The sequence below is a fragment of the Bufo gargarizans genome, chromosome 1, assembly GCF_014858855.1.
Source record: "Bufo gargarizans isolate SCDJY-AF-19 chromosome 1, ASM1485885v1, whole genome shotgun sequence".
Classification (NCBI taxonomy): Eukaryota; Metazoa; Chordata; class Amphibia; order Anura; family Bufonidae; genus Bufo; species Bufo gargarizans.
In genome coordinates this window covers 596,973,204-596,986,066 of record NC_058080.1, presented here as the reverse complement: position 1 = coordinate 596,986,066, position 12,863 = coordinate 596,973,204, and the positions used below count along the sequence as shown (strand labels likewise).

At 43.0% G+C, this 12,863-nt stretch overlaps 1 protein-coding gene across 1 annotated transcript in view; it reads right to left on the bottom strand.

Annotated features, from left to right (window-relative positions):
• The window catches only part of FBN2 (fibrillin 2), a 340,887-nt gene that overhangs the window by 248,847 nt on the left and 79,177 nt on the right, over window positions 1–12,863 (bottom strand). Inside the window, exon 4 of the mRNA XM_044275860.1 lies at window positions 5,235–5,330. Coding sequence (XP_044131795.1) covers window positions 5,235–5,330 — 96 coding nt within the window. The remainder of the gene's footprint in view (window positions 1–5,234; window positions 5,331–12,863) is intronic.

The following is a 12,863-nucleotide window of genomic DNA, read 5'->3' as shown; positions in this document are numbered from 1 at the left end:
AATCAGCCAAGCAGTCTGAGCCCCAAGTCATGCAGCAGTCTCTTATGCTTTTAAATGACTCTGCTGGCAGGGTTTCCATGGGCCATCCACCTAGCCCTGCCCCAGAAGTGGAAGAGATTTAGTACACTGATGCCCAACCACTTAAGTTTTAGGATATGGAAATGGGAGGACCACCAAAGCACGTCTCTGATGATGAGGAAACACAGGTGCCAACTGCTGCTGCTTTCTGCAGTGTGCAGAACAGCAAGGAGGTCAGGGGTGAAGAGTGGGTGGAAGATGATGTGGAGGATGATGAGGTCCTGGACCCCACATGGAATCAAGGTCATGTGAGTGATGTGAGCAGTTCGGAGGAGGAGGTGGTGGTCACACAGCGCCAGCCGCACAGCAAAAGAGGGAGCACGGTGCAATAGCAGAGTGGCCGTCCCCTAGCCAGTATGCCTGCTACTGCCCACCACACCCGGGGACTGAGAACACGAAAGCCAGCTCCAAGTAGTTCCCTAGGAAGGCAGTTCTTCAGACAATGTGCTGACGACAAGACGCAAGTGGTTTGCATGCTGTGCAATCAGAGCGTGAAGCGAGGCATAAATGCACCATCTGCAAAGCACGAGCTGCAGAGGAGAACACACCTCAAAAACCACAAAAGATCTCAGGCTACCACTGCTTCCTTTTCTGCTCTACTATTGGCCTCTTCCTCCCCTTCTGGAGTAACAGTGGCACCTGCCACCCCACAAACAGAGGATGTGGCAGCAACACCACCTCCTCCACCACGCATCGCCACACTGTCCCATGGAAGCGTTCAGCTGTCCATCCCCAAAAAACGGGAGAGAAAGAGGAAGTACCCCCCTACCCACCAGCGATCCAGGGCCCTGAATGCCAGCATTTCAAAATTCCTGGCCTTTGAAATGCTGTCATTCCGTCTGGTGGAGATGGAGACTTTTAAAAACCTTAAGGCGGTGGCTGTCCCACAGTACGTGGTTCCCAGCTGCCATTACTTTTCCAGGTGAGCCATGCCTGTCCTGCACAACCAGGTGGCGGACAAAATCAGGTGTGCACGCTATCTGTGGCAAGGTCCACATAACCACCGATATGTGGACCAGTAAGCATGGGCAGGGACGTTATATCTCCCTAACTACACACTGGGTAAATACAGTGGCTGCTGGGCCTGAGGCGAATAGCAGTCTGGTGCATATCCTTCCGCCACCGAGGATTGCAGGACGTTTCTCGTTGCCTCCTCCTCCTACTCCACTTCCTCCTCTACCGCCTCCTCATCCATTCAGCGTAACACCTGCACCATCAACTTCAGCACAGCCATAGGGAACCATAGCAGGCTGTTTTGAAACTCATCTGTTTGGGGGAAAAAACCCACACCACGCAGGATCTGTGGACAGGCATGAAACAACAGATCGATGAGTGGTTGGTGCCACTGAGACCTAAGCCCGGCCTAGTAGTGTGCGATAACGGGCAAAATCTCGTTGCAGCTCTGGGCCTAGCCGGTATGACGTGCATCCTTTGTTTGGCGCATGTGCTGAATTTGGTGGTACAGGGGTTTTTGAAAAATTACCACAATATGTCAGAGCTGCTGCAGAAAGTGCGGGCCATCTGTGTGCGCTTTGGGCGTTCTCACCCTGCTGCTACTCGCATCATATGCAACGTACCCAACAAGGTGGAACTCCACCTTGCACATGCTGGAGAGACAGTGCAAGAAGCAGCAGGTGGTAGTGGAGTTTTAGCTGCAGTATGCACGGGTAAGTCGCTCTGTAGAACTGGACCACTTCACCACCAACGGGTGGGCCTCCATGCGGGACGTGTGTGCCATGTTGCGCTGTTTCGAGTACTACACCTTTTCCCAAAATAAAGTTTTTAAAAAATTGTTACAAATAGGGAAAAAAAAGAAAAGTAGACATATTAGGTATTGCCACATCCGTATTGATCGGCTCTATAAAAATATCACATGACCTAACCCCTCAAATAAACACTGTCAAAAAATAAAATAAAAACTGTGCTAAAAAAACATTTTTTGGGTCATCTTACATCACTAAAAGTGCAACACCAAGCAATCAAAAAGACGTATGCGCCTCAAAATAGTACCAATCTAACCATCACCAGACAATCTCCCAAAAAATAAAGAAACTATGGCTCTCAGACTATTGAGACACTAAAACATGATTTTTTGGGTTTCAAAAATGCTGTTATTGTGTAAAACTTAAGTATATAAAAAAAGTATACATATTGGGTATTGCCGCATCCGTAACAACCTGCTCTATAAAAATACCACATCACCTAATGTCTCAGGTGAACACCGTAAAAAAATAATAATTAAAAAACTGTGTAAAAAAAGCCATTTACTGTCACCTTACATCTCAAAAAGTGTAATAGCAAGCAATCAAAGAGTCATATGCACCCCAAAATGGTGCCAAACTAACCGTCACCTCATCCCACAAAAATGATACCCTACCTAAGACAATCGCCCAAAACCTGAAAAAACTATGGTTATGAGAATATGGAGACACTAAAACAGGATTTTTTTTGTTTCAAAAATATTATTGTGTAAAACTTACATAAATAAAAAAGTAGACATATTAGGTATCGCCACGTCCGTAAGAACCTGCTCTTTAAAAATATCACATAAGCTAAACCCTCAAGTAAACACCGTAAAAAAATTAAAACAGTGCAAAAAAGCCATTTTTTGGTCACCTCACATCACAAAAAGTTTAATAGCAAGCGATCAAAAAGTCATATACACCCTAAAATAGCAACAAATAAACCGTCGTCTCATCCCTAAAACAAAATTAGCCCCTACACAAGACAATTGCCCATAAAATAAAATAATCGGCTTTAAAAATGTGGGGACACTAAAAAATCATTTTTCTTCCAAAAATGCTTTATTATGTAAAACTGAAATAAACAACCAAAAAAAGTCATATTTGGTATTGTTGCATCCGTAACATCCTACTCTATAAGAATAACATGTTATCTAACCTGTCAGATGAACATTGTAAATAACAACAAATAAAAATGGTGCCAAAACAGCTATTTTTGTTACTTTGTCTCACAAAAAGTGTAATATAGAGCAACCAAAAATCATATGTACCCCAAAACTGCCACCTTATCCCGTAGCTTCCAAAATGGGGTCACTTTTTGGGGAGTTTCTACTCTAGGGGTGCATCGGGGGGGCTTCAAATGGGACATGGTGTCAAAAAACCAGTCCATCAAAATCTGCCTTCCAAAAACCATATGGCATTCCTTTCCTTCTGAGCAATGCTGTGTGCCTGTACAGCAGTTTACAACCACATATGGGTTTTTTCTGTAAACTACAGAATCAGGGCAATAAATATTGAGTTTTGTTTGGCTGTTAACCCTTGCTTTGTTAGTGGAAAAAATTGATTAAAATGGAAAATCTATAAAAAAAAAATGAAATTCTGAAATTTGATCTCTATTTTCCATTAATTATTGTGGAACACCTGAAGGGTTAATAAAGTTTGTAAAATCAGTTTTAAATACCTTGAGGGTGTAGTTTCTAAAATGGGGTCATTTTTTGGTGGTTTATATTATGTAAGCCTCACAAAGTGACTTCAGACCTGAACTGGTCCTTAAAAAGTGGGTTTTGGAAATTTTCAAAGATTTGCTTCTAAACTTCTAAGCCTTCTAACATCCCCAAAAATTAAAATGGCATTCAGAAAATGATCCAAACATGAAGTAGGCATATGGGGAATGTAAAGTAATAACTATTTTGGACGTATTACTATCTATTATAAAAGTAGAGAAACTGAAATATGAAAATGTGCAAATTTTTTGTAAATTTGGAATTTTTTAAATAAATAAGAAAAAATGTTTTGACTCAATCTCAGAGTCAAAAAAGTGCAAAAAATGGCCTGGTCCTTAAGGTGAAATACGGCAGGGTCCTTAAGGGGTTAAAATGAACCAGGCATGGATCCACAGGACTCATCCGTACCTTGTGCTGTATAGACAAGTATACCGGCTGCACCCAGCCATTGTTATACTCCAACTTTCTCTTTGCATTCTCTTTTCCATTTCCCAATGTTTTGGGACTTTCCCAAATTTATAAAAAATAAATAAATGAAAAAAGAACTTTGACCTCTGCCTCCTAGTTCAAGATTATATTTTTTTTCCATTCTATGTTATTTTAAGTCATTTAAGTTATTTCCCTATCCACATTTGTTTGCATGGCAATTGGCCTGCTCTTACCCCCCATTTTGCTTCCTTTTGCAGCCCTCTAGCCCTTACTATTTTGCAGCCATTTTAGTGGTCCAAAGTACGGGTCCCTATTGACTTTAATGGGGTTCGGGTGCCAGTTCACCCACGGGTCCGCTCATCCCTATTCTTAATCTTTCCTGTCTTCTGATCTGAAAAATGGCTAACACCATTTTGATAAATTCACCCAAATGGAATTGACAAAAATTTTGATTTGACCCAAATCTTTATAAAATTCAGGATGAATTTGAATAGTTTAGAACTGGTTTGCTCATCTCTAGTGTTATTTATTTCAATGACTTGTATTGTATAATGTTATCACTAATGTTGATCGAGCATGCTCGACCGAACATTAGTTTGATGCTTAGCACATCGCGGTGTTTGGCCGAATATCGAGTGTGCTCGTGTGCAATGCTCGAGTCAGTGTATTTAAATTTAATTTAGCCTCTATTTCTGAAAAGTTTCTGGTGGGATTCGAACTCACAACCTTCTACATGATAGCCAAGAATGTTAAATACTACACTATAGAGCTGCATGGCCAGTTACTAAAAAAATAAAATAAAATAAAAATATGAGACTTCTGCTGTATAGAAATACTTACTAGTAGTAAGTATTCCTATATAGCAGAAGTATCATATTTCATATTTTTTTTTAGCAATTGGCCATGCAGCTCAATAGTGTAGTGGATAAGATTATTGTAATGTAGAAGGTTGTGAGTTTGAATCCCACCAGAAACTTTTCTGAAATAGAGGCTAAATTAGATTTAAATACACTGGATGTCCCCAAGCACTGACTTCATATATGGACATAGCTATATATGGAGTCAGAGCAGGGACTCCTAAGCCAAACTAGAGTCCCGACACCCTCCCCTCTTCAGAGTGGGGGGTGCCTGGTTTAAGCTCGGGTTCTCCCATTGACTTCCATTGTGCTCAACATGTATTCAACAGGTTAAAAATGGTAGCTAATATTAGGCTTACTGAATATCCATTAAGAAGAAAACACATATGATTTACAATACTTACGTTGTCCACAATGAGCTCCAATATACCCCTTTTGACAGCGACAATGATCCTCAACACATGTTCCTCCATTCATGCATCGAATGCTACACTGAGAGACTGTAAAAATAAATTCAGAGATTATATGTAAATTCGAAATTAAAGTCATAGATTATTTTTCATCTTAATATATATCATTTTAGTCAAGCTACATATATTGCAATGCATTTTAATTGTAGTATAAACATATGCGGTAGCACAGCAGCATCTTCTGATACACCGTGCAACCTGGGACACCCAAGGGTCAAGGGAGATTATTGAACTTGTAGAACTGATACCCAGAAAAAGATTAATTTGGTAAATAAGACAATATGAGACTCCACTAACAGATATGTGTCTTAACTTTTTGATCAAAGGCAACTACCCTGACAACTCTGACACTAAATAGTCAAACAGAAGAATGCTATATTATACAGGGTGGGCCATTTATATGGATACACCTTAATAAAATGGTAATGGTTGGTGATATTAACTTTCCTGTTTGTGGCACATTAGTATATGTGAGTGGGGAAACTTTTCAAGATGGGTGGTTACCATGGTGGCCATTTTGAAGTCGGCCATTTTAAATCCAACTTTTGTTTTTTCAATAGGAAGAGGTTCATGTGACACATGAAACTTATTGGGAATTGTTTGATGTGTTTGCATTGACAATCCAACACAATGGGCAGCACATTGAACACATTTTATAAGTGGTCAGAAACTTGTAAATAAATCATGAAAGAATAAAGTTAAGTTAAAACCAAGCACACCATTGTTTTTCTTGTCCAATAAAAAAGTAAAATCTCATGTATAGGAAATTAGTCCCCTCAGGCGCTGCAAATCGTAGAACAATGTGGGTAGACAGTCCGCTACATAAATTGGTAAGGAAAAAGGATGTGGGCAGAACCACACGGAGTCTAAAAACCCGAGTTCAGTTGAGAATTGATTGAATATTGATTGAATGTGGTCCGTTTAACTGAAGTTTTTACGAATACAAGAAAGAAAAAAGAACACCTAAAAGAATCTTCTCCTGCAGCGCAATTGTTTTTCTTGTGAAATTCCCAATAAGTTTGATGTGTCACATGACCCTCTTCCTATTGAAAAAACAAAAGTTGGATTCAAAATGGCCGACTTGAAAATGGCCGCCATATATGTATAGTTCGGGTTCGTACCGAATTTTGGGGTGTCCGTGACACGGACCCGAACCCGGACATTTTCGTAAAAGTCCGGGTTCGGGTTCGGTGTTCGTCGCTTTCTTCGCGCTTTTGTGACGCTTTCTTGGCGCTTTTTGAAAGGCTGCAAAGCAGCCAATCAACAAGCGTCATACTACTTGCCCCAAGAGGCCATCACAGCCATGCCTACTATTGGCATGGCTGTGATTGGCCAGAGCACCATGTGACCCAGCCTCTATTTAAGCTGGAGTCACATAGCGCCGCCCGTCACTCTGCTCTGATTAGCGTAGGGAGAGGTTGCGGCTGCGACAGTAGGGCGAGATTAGGCAGATTAACTCCTCCAAAGGACTTGATTAACTGATCGATCTGCAGCTGTGGATCATTGAGCTGCTGATCCTCAATTGCTCACTGTTTTTAGGCTGCCCAGACCGTTTGTCAGTCACATTTTTCTGGGGTGATCGGCGGCCATTTTGTGTCTTGTGGTGCGCCAGCACAAGCTGCGACCAAGTGCATTTAACCCTCAATGGTGTGGTTGTTTTTTGGCTAAAGCCTACATCAGGGTGAAGCTGTCACACCAAGTGCATTTAACCAGCAATAGTCTGTTTATTTTTTGGCCATATACTACATCAGGGGCAAGCTGCGCCTGTCACCAAGTGCATTTAACCCTCAATGGTGCGTTTGTTTTTTGGCTAAAGCCTACATCAGGGTGAAGCTGTCACACCAAGTGCATTTAACCAGCAATAGTCTGTTTATTTTTTGGCCATATACTACATCAGGGGCAAGCTGCGCCCGTCACCAAGTGCATTTAACCCTCAGTAGTGTGGTTGGTCAAGCTATCACACCAAGTGCATTTAACCAGCAATAGTCTGTTCATTTTTTGGCCATATACTAAATCAGGGGCAAGCTGCGCCCGTCACCAAGTGCATTTAACCAGCAATAGTCTGTTTATTTTTTGGCCATATACTACATCAGGGGCAAGCTGCGCCCGTCACCAAGTGCATTTAACCCTCAGTAGTGTGGTTGGTCAAGCTATCACACCAAGTGCATTTAACCAACAATAGTCTGTTCATTTTTTGGCCATATACTAAATCAGGGGCAAGCTGCGCCCGTCACCAAGTGCATTTAACCAGCAATAGTCTGTTCATTTTTTGGCCATATACTACATCAGGGGCAAGCTGTGCCCGTCACCAAGTGCATTTAACCCTCAGTAGTGTGGTTGGTCAAGCTGTGACACCAAGTGCATTTAACCAGCAATAGTCTGTTCATTTTTTGGCCATATACTACATCAGGGGCAAGCTGCGCCCATCACCAAGTGCATTTAACCAGCAATAGTGTGGTTATTTTTTGGCCATATCCCAGTCTAATTCTGTCACTAAATGCATACCGGTCACCCAGCGCCTAAATAATAGCCCTCAAATTTATATCCCGCTTAATCTCTCGTTACCGCTGTCCTGTTGTGGCTGGGAAAGTTATTTAGTGTCCGTCAAAGCACATTTTTTGTTCTGGGTTGAAATACAATTCCCAATTTAGCAATTTAAAAATTTAGTGGTTTCTGCTGTATCAGAGCTATTTGAAATCTATCCCTAAAAGGGTATATAATATTCAAGGTGCACATAGGGTCATTCAGAATAACTTCACACACCCGCTACTGTGCATTTCCAAGTCTAATTCTGTCACTAAACCCATACCTGTCACCCAGCGCCTAAATACTAGGCCTCAAATTCATATCCAGCTAAATCTGTCGTTAGTGCTGTAGCTGGGCGAGTTATTTAGTGTCCGTTCAAGCACATTTCTTGTTCTGGGTTGAAATACAATTCCCAATTTAGCAATTTCATAATTTAGTGGTTTCTGCTATATCAGAGCTATTTGAAATCTATCCCTAAAAGGGTAGATCATATTGAAGGTGCACATAGGGACATTCAGAATAACTTCACACACCCGCTACTGTGCATTTCCAAGTCTAATTCTGTCACTAAACCCATACCTGTCACCCAGCGCCTAAATACTAGGCCTCAAATTTATATCCAGCTAAATCTGTCCTTAGTGCTGTAGCTGGGCGAGTTATTTAGTGTCCGTTCAAGCACATTTCTTGTTCTGGGTTGAAATACAATTCCCAATTTAGCAATTTCATAATTTAGTGGTTTCTGCTATATCAGAGCTATTTGAAATCTATCCCTAAAAGGGTAGATCATATTGAAGGTGCACATAGGGACATTCAGAATAACTTCACACACCCGCTACTGTGCATTTCCAAGTCTAATTCTGTCACTAAACCCATACCTGTCACCCAGCGCCTAAATACTAGGCCTCAAATTTATATCCAGCTAAATCTGTCCTTAGTGCTGTAGCTGGGCGAGTTATTTAGTGTCCGTTCAAGCACATTTCTTGTTCTGGGTTGAAATACAATTCCCAATTTAGCAATTTCATAATTTAGTGGTTTCTGCTATATCAGAGCTATTTGAAATCTATCCCTAAAAGGGTATATAATATTCAAGGTGCACATTGGGTCATTCAGAATAACTTCACACACACCCGCTACTGTGTATTTCCAAGTCTAATTCTGTCACTAAACCCATACCTGTCACCCAGCGCCTAAATACTAGGCCTCAAATTTATATCCTGCTAAATCTCTCGTTAACGCTGTCCTGTTGTGGCTGGGAAAGTTATTTAGTGTCCGTCAAAGCACATTTTTTGTTCTGGGTTGAAATACAATTCCCAATTTAGCAATTTCATAATTTAGTGGTTTCTGCTATATCAGAGCTATTTGAAATCTATCCCTAAAAGGGTATATAATATTCAAGGTGCACATTGGGTCATTCAGAATAATTTCACACACACACGCTTCTGTGCATTTCCAAGTCTAATTCTGTCACTAAATCCATACCGGTCACCCAGCGCCTAAATACTAGGCCTCAAATTTATATCCTGCTAAATCTCTCGTTAACGCTGTCCTGTTGTGGCTGGGAAAGTTATTTAGTGTCCGTCAAAGCACATTTTTTGTTCTGGGTTGAAATACAATTCCCAATTTAGCAATTTCATAATTTAGTGGTTTCTGCTATATCAGAGCTATTTGAAATCTATCCCTAAAAGGGTAGATCATATTGAAGGTGCACATAGGGACATTCAGAATAACTTCACACACCCGCTACTGTGCATTTCCAAGTCTAATTCTGTCACTAAACCCATACCTGTCACCCAGCGCCTAAATACTAGGCCTCAAATTTATATCCAGCTAAATCTGTCCTTAGTGCTGTAGCTGGGCGAGTTATTTAGTGTCCGTTCAAGCACATTTCTTGTTCTGGGTTGAAATACAATTCCCAATTTAGCAATTTCATAATTTAGTGGTTTCTGCTATATCAGAGCTATTTGAAATCTATCCCTAAAAGGGTAGATCATATTGAAGGTGCACATAGGGACATTCAGAATAACTTCACACACCCGCTACTGTGCATTTCCAAGTCTAATTCTGTCACTAAACCCATACCTGTCACCCAGCGCCTAAATACTAGGCCTCAAATTTATATCCAGCTAAATCTGTCCTTAGTGCTGTAGCTGGGCGAGTTATTTAGTGTCCGTTCAAGCACATTTCTTGTTCTGGGTTGAAATACAATTCCCAATTTAGCAATTTCATAATTTAGTGGTTTCTGCTATATCAGAGCTATTTGAAATCTATCCCTAAAAGGGTATATAATATTCAAGGTGCACATTGGGTCATTCAGAATAACTTCACACACACCCGCTACTGTGTATTTCCAAGTCTAATTCTGTCACTAAACCCATACCTGTCACCCAGCGCCTAAATACTAGGCCTCAAATTTATATCCTGCTAAATCTCTCGTTAACGCTGTCCTGTTGTGGCTGGGAAAGTTATTTAGTGTCCGTCAAAGCACATTTTTTGTTCTGGGTTGAAATACAATTCCCAATTTAGCAATTTCATAATTTAGTGGTTTCTGCTATATCAGAGCTATTTGAAATCTATCCCTAAAAGGGTATATAATATTCAAGGTGCACATTGGGTCATTCAGAATAATTTCACACACACACGCTTCTGTGCATTTCCAAGTCTAATTCTGTCACTAAATCCATACCGGTCACCCAGCGCCTAAATACTAGGCCTCAAATTTATATCCTGCTAAATCTCTCGTTAACGCTGTCCTGTTGTGGCTGGGAAAGTTATTTAGTGTCCGTCAAAGCACATTTTTTGTTCTGGGTTGAAATACAATTCCCAATTTAGCAATTTCATAATTTAGTGGTTTCTGCTATATCAGAGCTATTTGAAATCTATCCCTAAAAGGGTATATAATATTCAAGGTGCACATTGGGTCATTCAGAATAACTTCACACACACACGCTTCTGTGCATTTCCAAGTCTAATTCTGTCACTAAATCCATACCGGTCACCCAGCGCCTAAATACTAGGCCTCAAATTTATATCCCGCTGAATTTGAATACAATACATTGGGCCAAATAATATATTTGTTGTTGTGGTGAACCATAACAATGAGAAAAACATCTAGTAAGGGACGCGGACGTGGACATGGTCGTGGTGGTGTTAGTGGACCCTCTGGTGCTGGGAGAGGACGTGGCCGTTCTGCCACATCCACACGTCCTAGTGTACCAACTACCTCAGGTCCCAGTAGCCGCCAGAATTTACAGCGATATATGGTGGGGCCCAATGCCGTTCTAAGGATGGTAAGGCCTGAGCAGGTACAGGCATTAGTCAATTGGGTGGCCGACAGTGGATCCAGCACGTTCACATTATCTCCCACCCAGTCTTCTGCAGAAAGCGCACAGATGGCGCCTGAAAACCAACCCCATCAGTCTGTCACATCACCCCCATGCATACCAGGGAAACTGTCTCAGCCTCAAGTTATGCAGCAGTCTCTTACGCTGTTTGAAGACTCCGCTGGCAGGGTTTCCCAAGGGCATCCACCTAGCCCTTCCCCAGCGGTGAAAGACATAGAATGCAGTGACGCACAACCACTTATGTTTCCTGATGATGAGGACATGGGAATACCACCTCAGCATGTCTCTGATGATGACGAAACACAGGTGCCAACTGCTGCGTCTTTCTGCAGTGTGCAGACTGAACAGGAGGTCAGGGATCAAGACTGGGTGGAAGACGATGCAGGGGACGATGAGGTCCTAGACCCCACATGGAATGAAGGTCGTGCCACTGACTTTCACAGTTCGGAGGAAGAGGCAGTGGTGAGACCGCGCCAACAGCGTAGCAAAAGAGGGAGCAGTGGGCAAAAGCAGAACACCCGCCGCCAAGAGACTCCGCCTGCTACTGACCGCCGCCATCTGGGACCGAGCACCCCAAAGGCAGCTTCAAGGAGTTCCCTGGCATGGCACTTCTTCAAACAATGTGCTGACGACAAGACCCGAGTGGTTTGCACGCTGTGCCATCAGAGCCTGAAGCGAGGCATTAACGTTCTGAACCTGAGCACAACCTGCATGACCAGGCACCTGCATGCAAAGCATGAACTGCAGTGGAGTAAACACCTTAAAACCAAGGAAGTCACTCAGGCTCCCCCTGCTACCTCTTCTGCTGCTGCCGCCTCGGCCTATTCTGCTGCTGCCGCCTCGGCCTCTTCCTCCGCCTCTGGAGGAACGTTGGCACCTGCCGCCCAGCAAACAGGGGATGTACCACCAACACCACCACCACCACCTCCGTCACCAAGCGTCTCAACCATGTCACACGCCAGCGTTCAGCTCTCCATCTCACAAACATTTGATAGAAAGCGTAAATTCCCACCTAGCCACCCTCGATCCCTGGCCCTGAATGCCAGCATTTCTAAACTACTGGCCTATGAAATGCTGTCATTTAGGCTGGTGGACACAGACAGCTTCAAACAGCTCATGTCGCTTGCTGTCCCACAGTATGTTGTTCCCAGCCGCCACTACTTCTCCAAGAGAGCCGTGCCTTCCCTGCACAACCAAGTATCCGATAAAATCAAGTGTGCACTGCGCAACGCCATCTGTAGCAAGGTCCACCTAACCACAGATACGTGGACCAGTAAGCACGGCCAGGGACGCTATATCTCCCTAACTGCACACTGGGTAAATGTAGTGGCAGCTGGGCCCCAGGCGGAGAGCTGTTTGGCGCACGTCCTTCCGCCGCCAAGGATCGCAGGGCAACATTCTTTGCCTCCTGTTGCCACCTCCTCCTTCTCGGCTTCCTCCTCCTCTTCTTCCACCTGCTCATCCAGTCAGCCACACACCTTCACCACCAACTTCAGCACAGCCCGGGGTAAACGTCAGCAGGCCATTCTGAAACTCATATGTTTGGGGGACAGGCCCCACACCGCACAGGAGTTGTGGCGGGGTATTGAACAACAGACCGACGAGTGGTTGCTGCCGGTGAGCCTCAAGCCCGGCCTGGTGGTGTGTGATAATGGGCGAAATCTCGTTGCAGCTCTGGGACTAGCCAATTTGACGC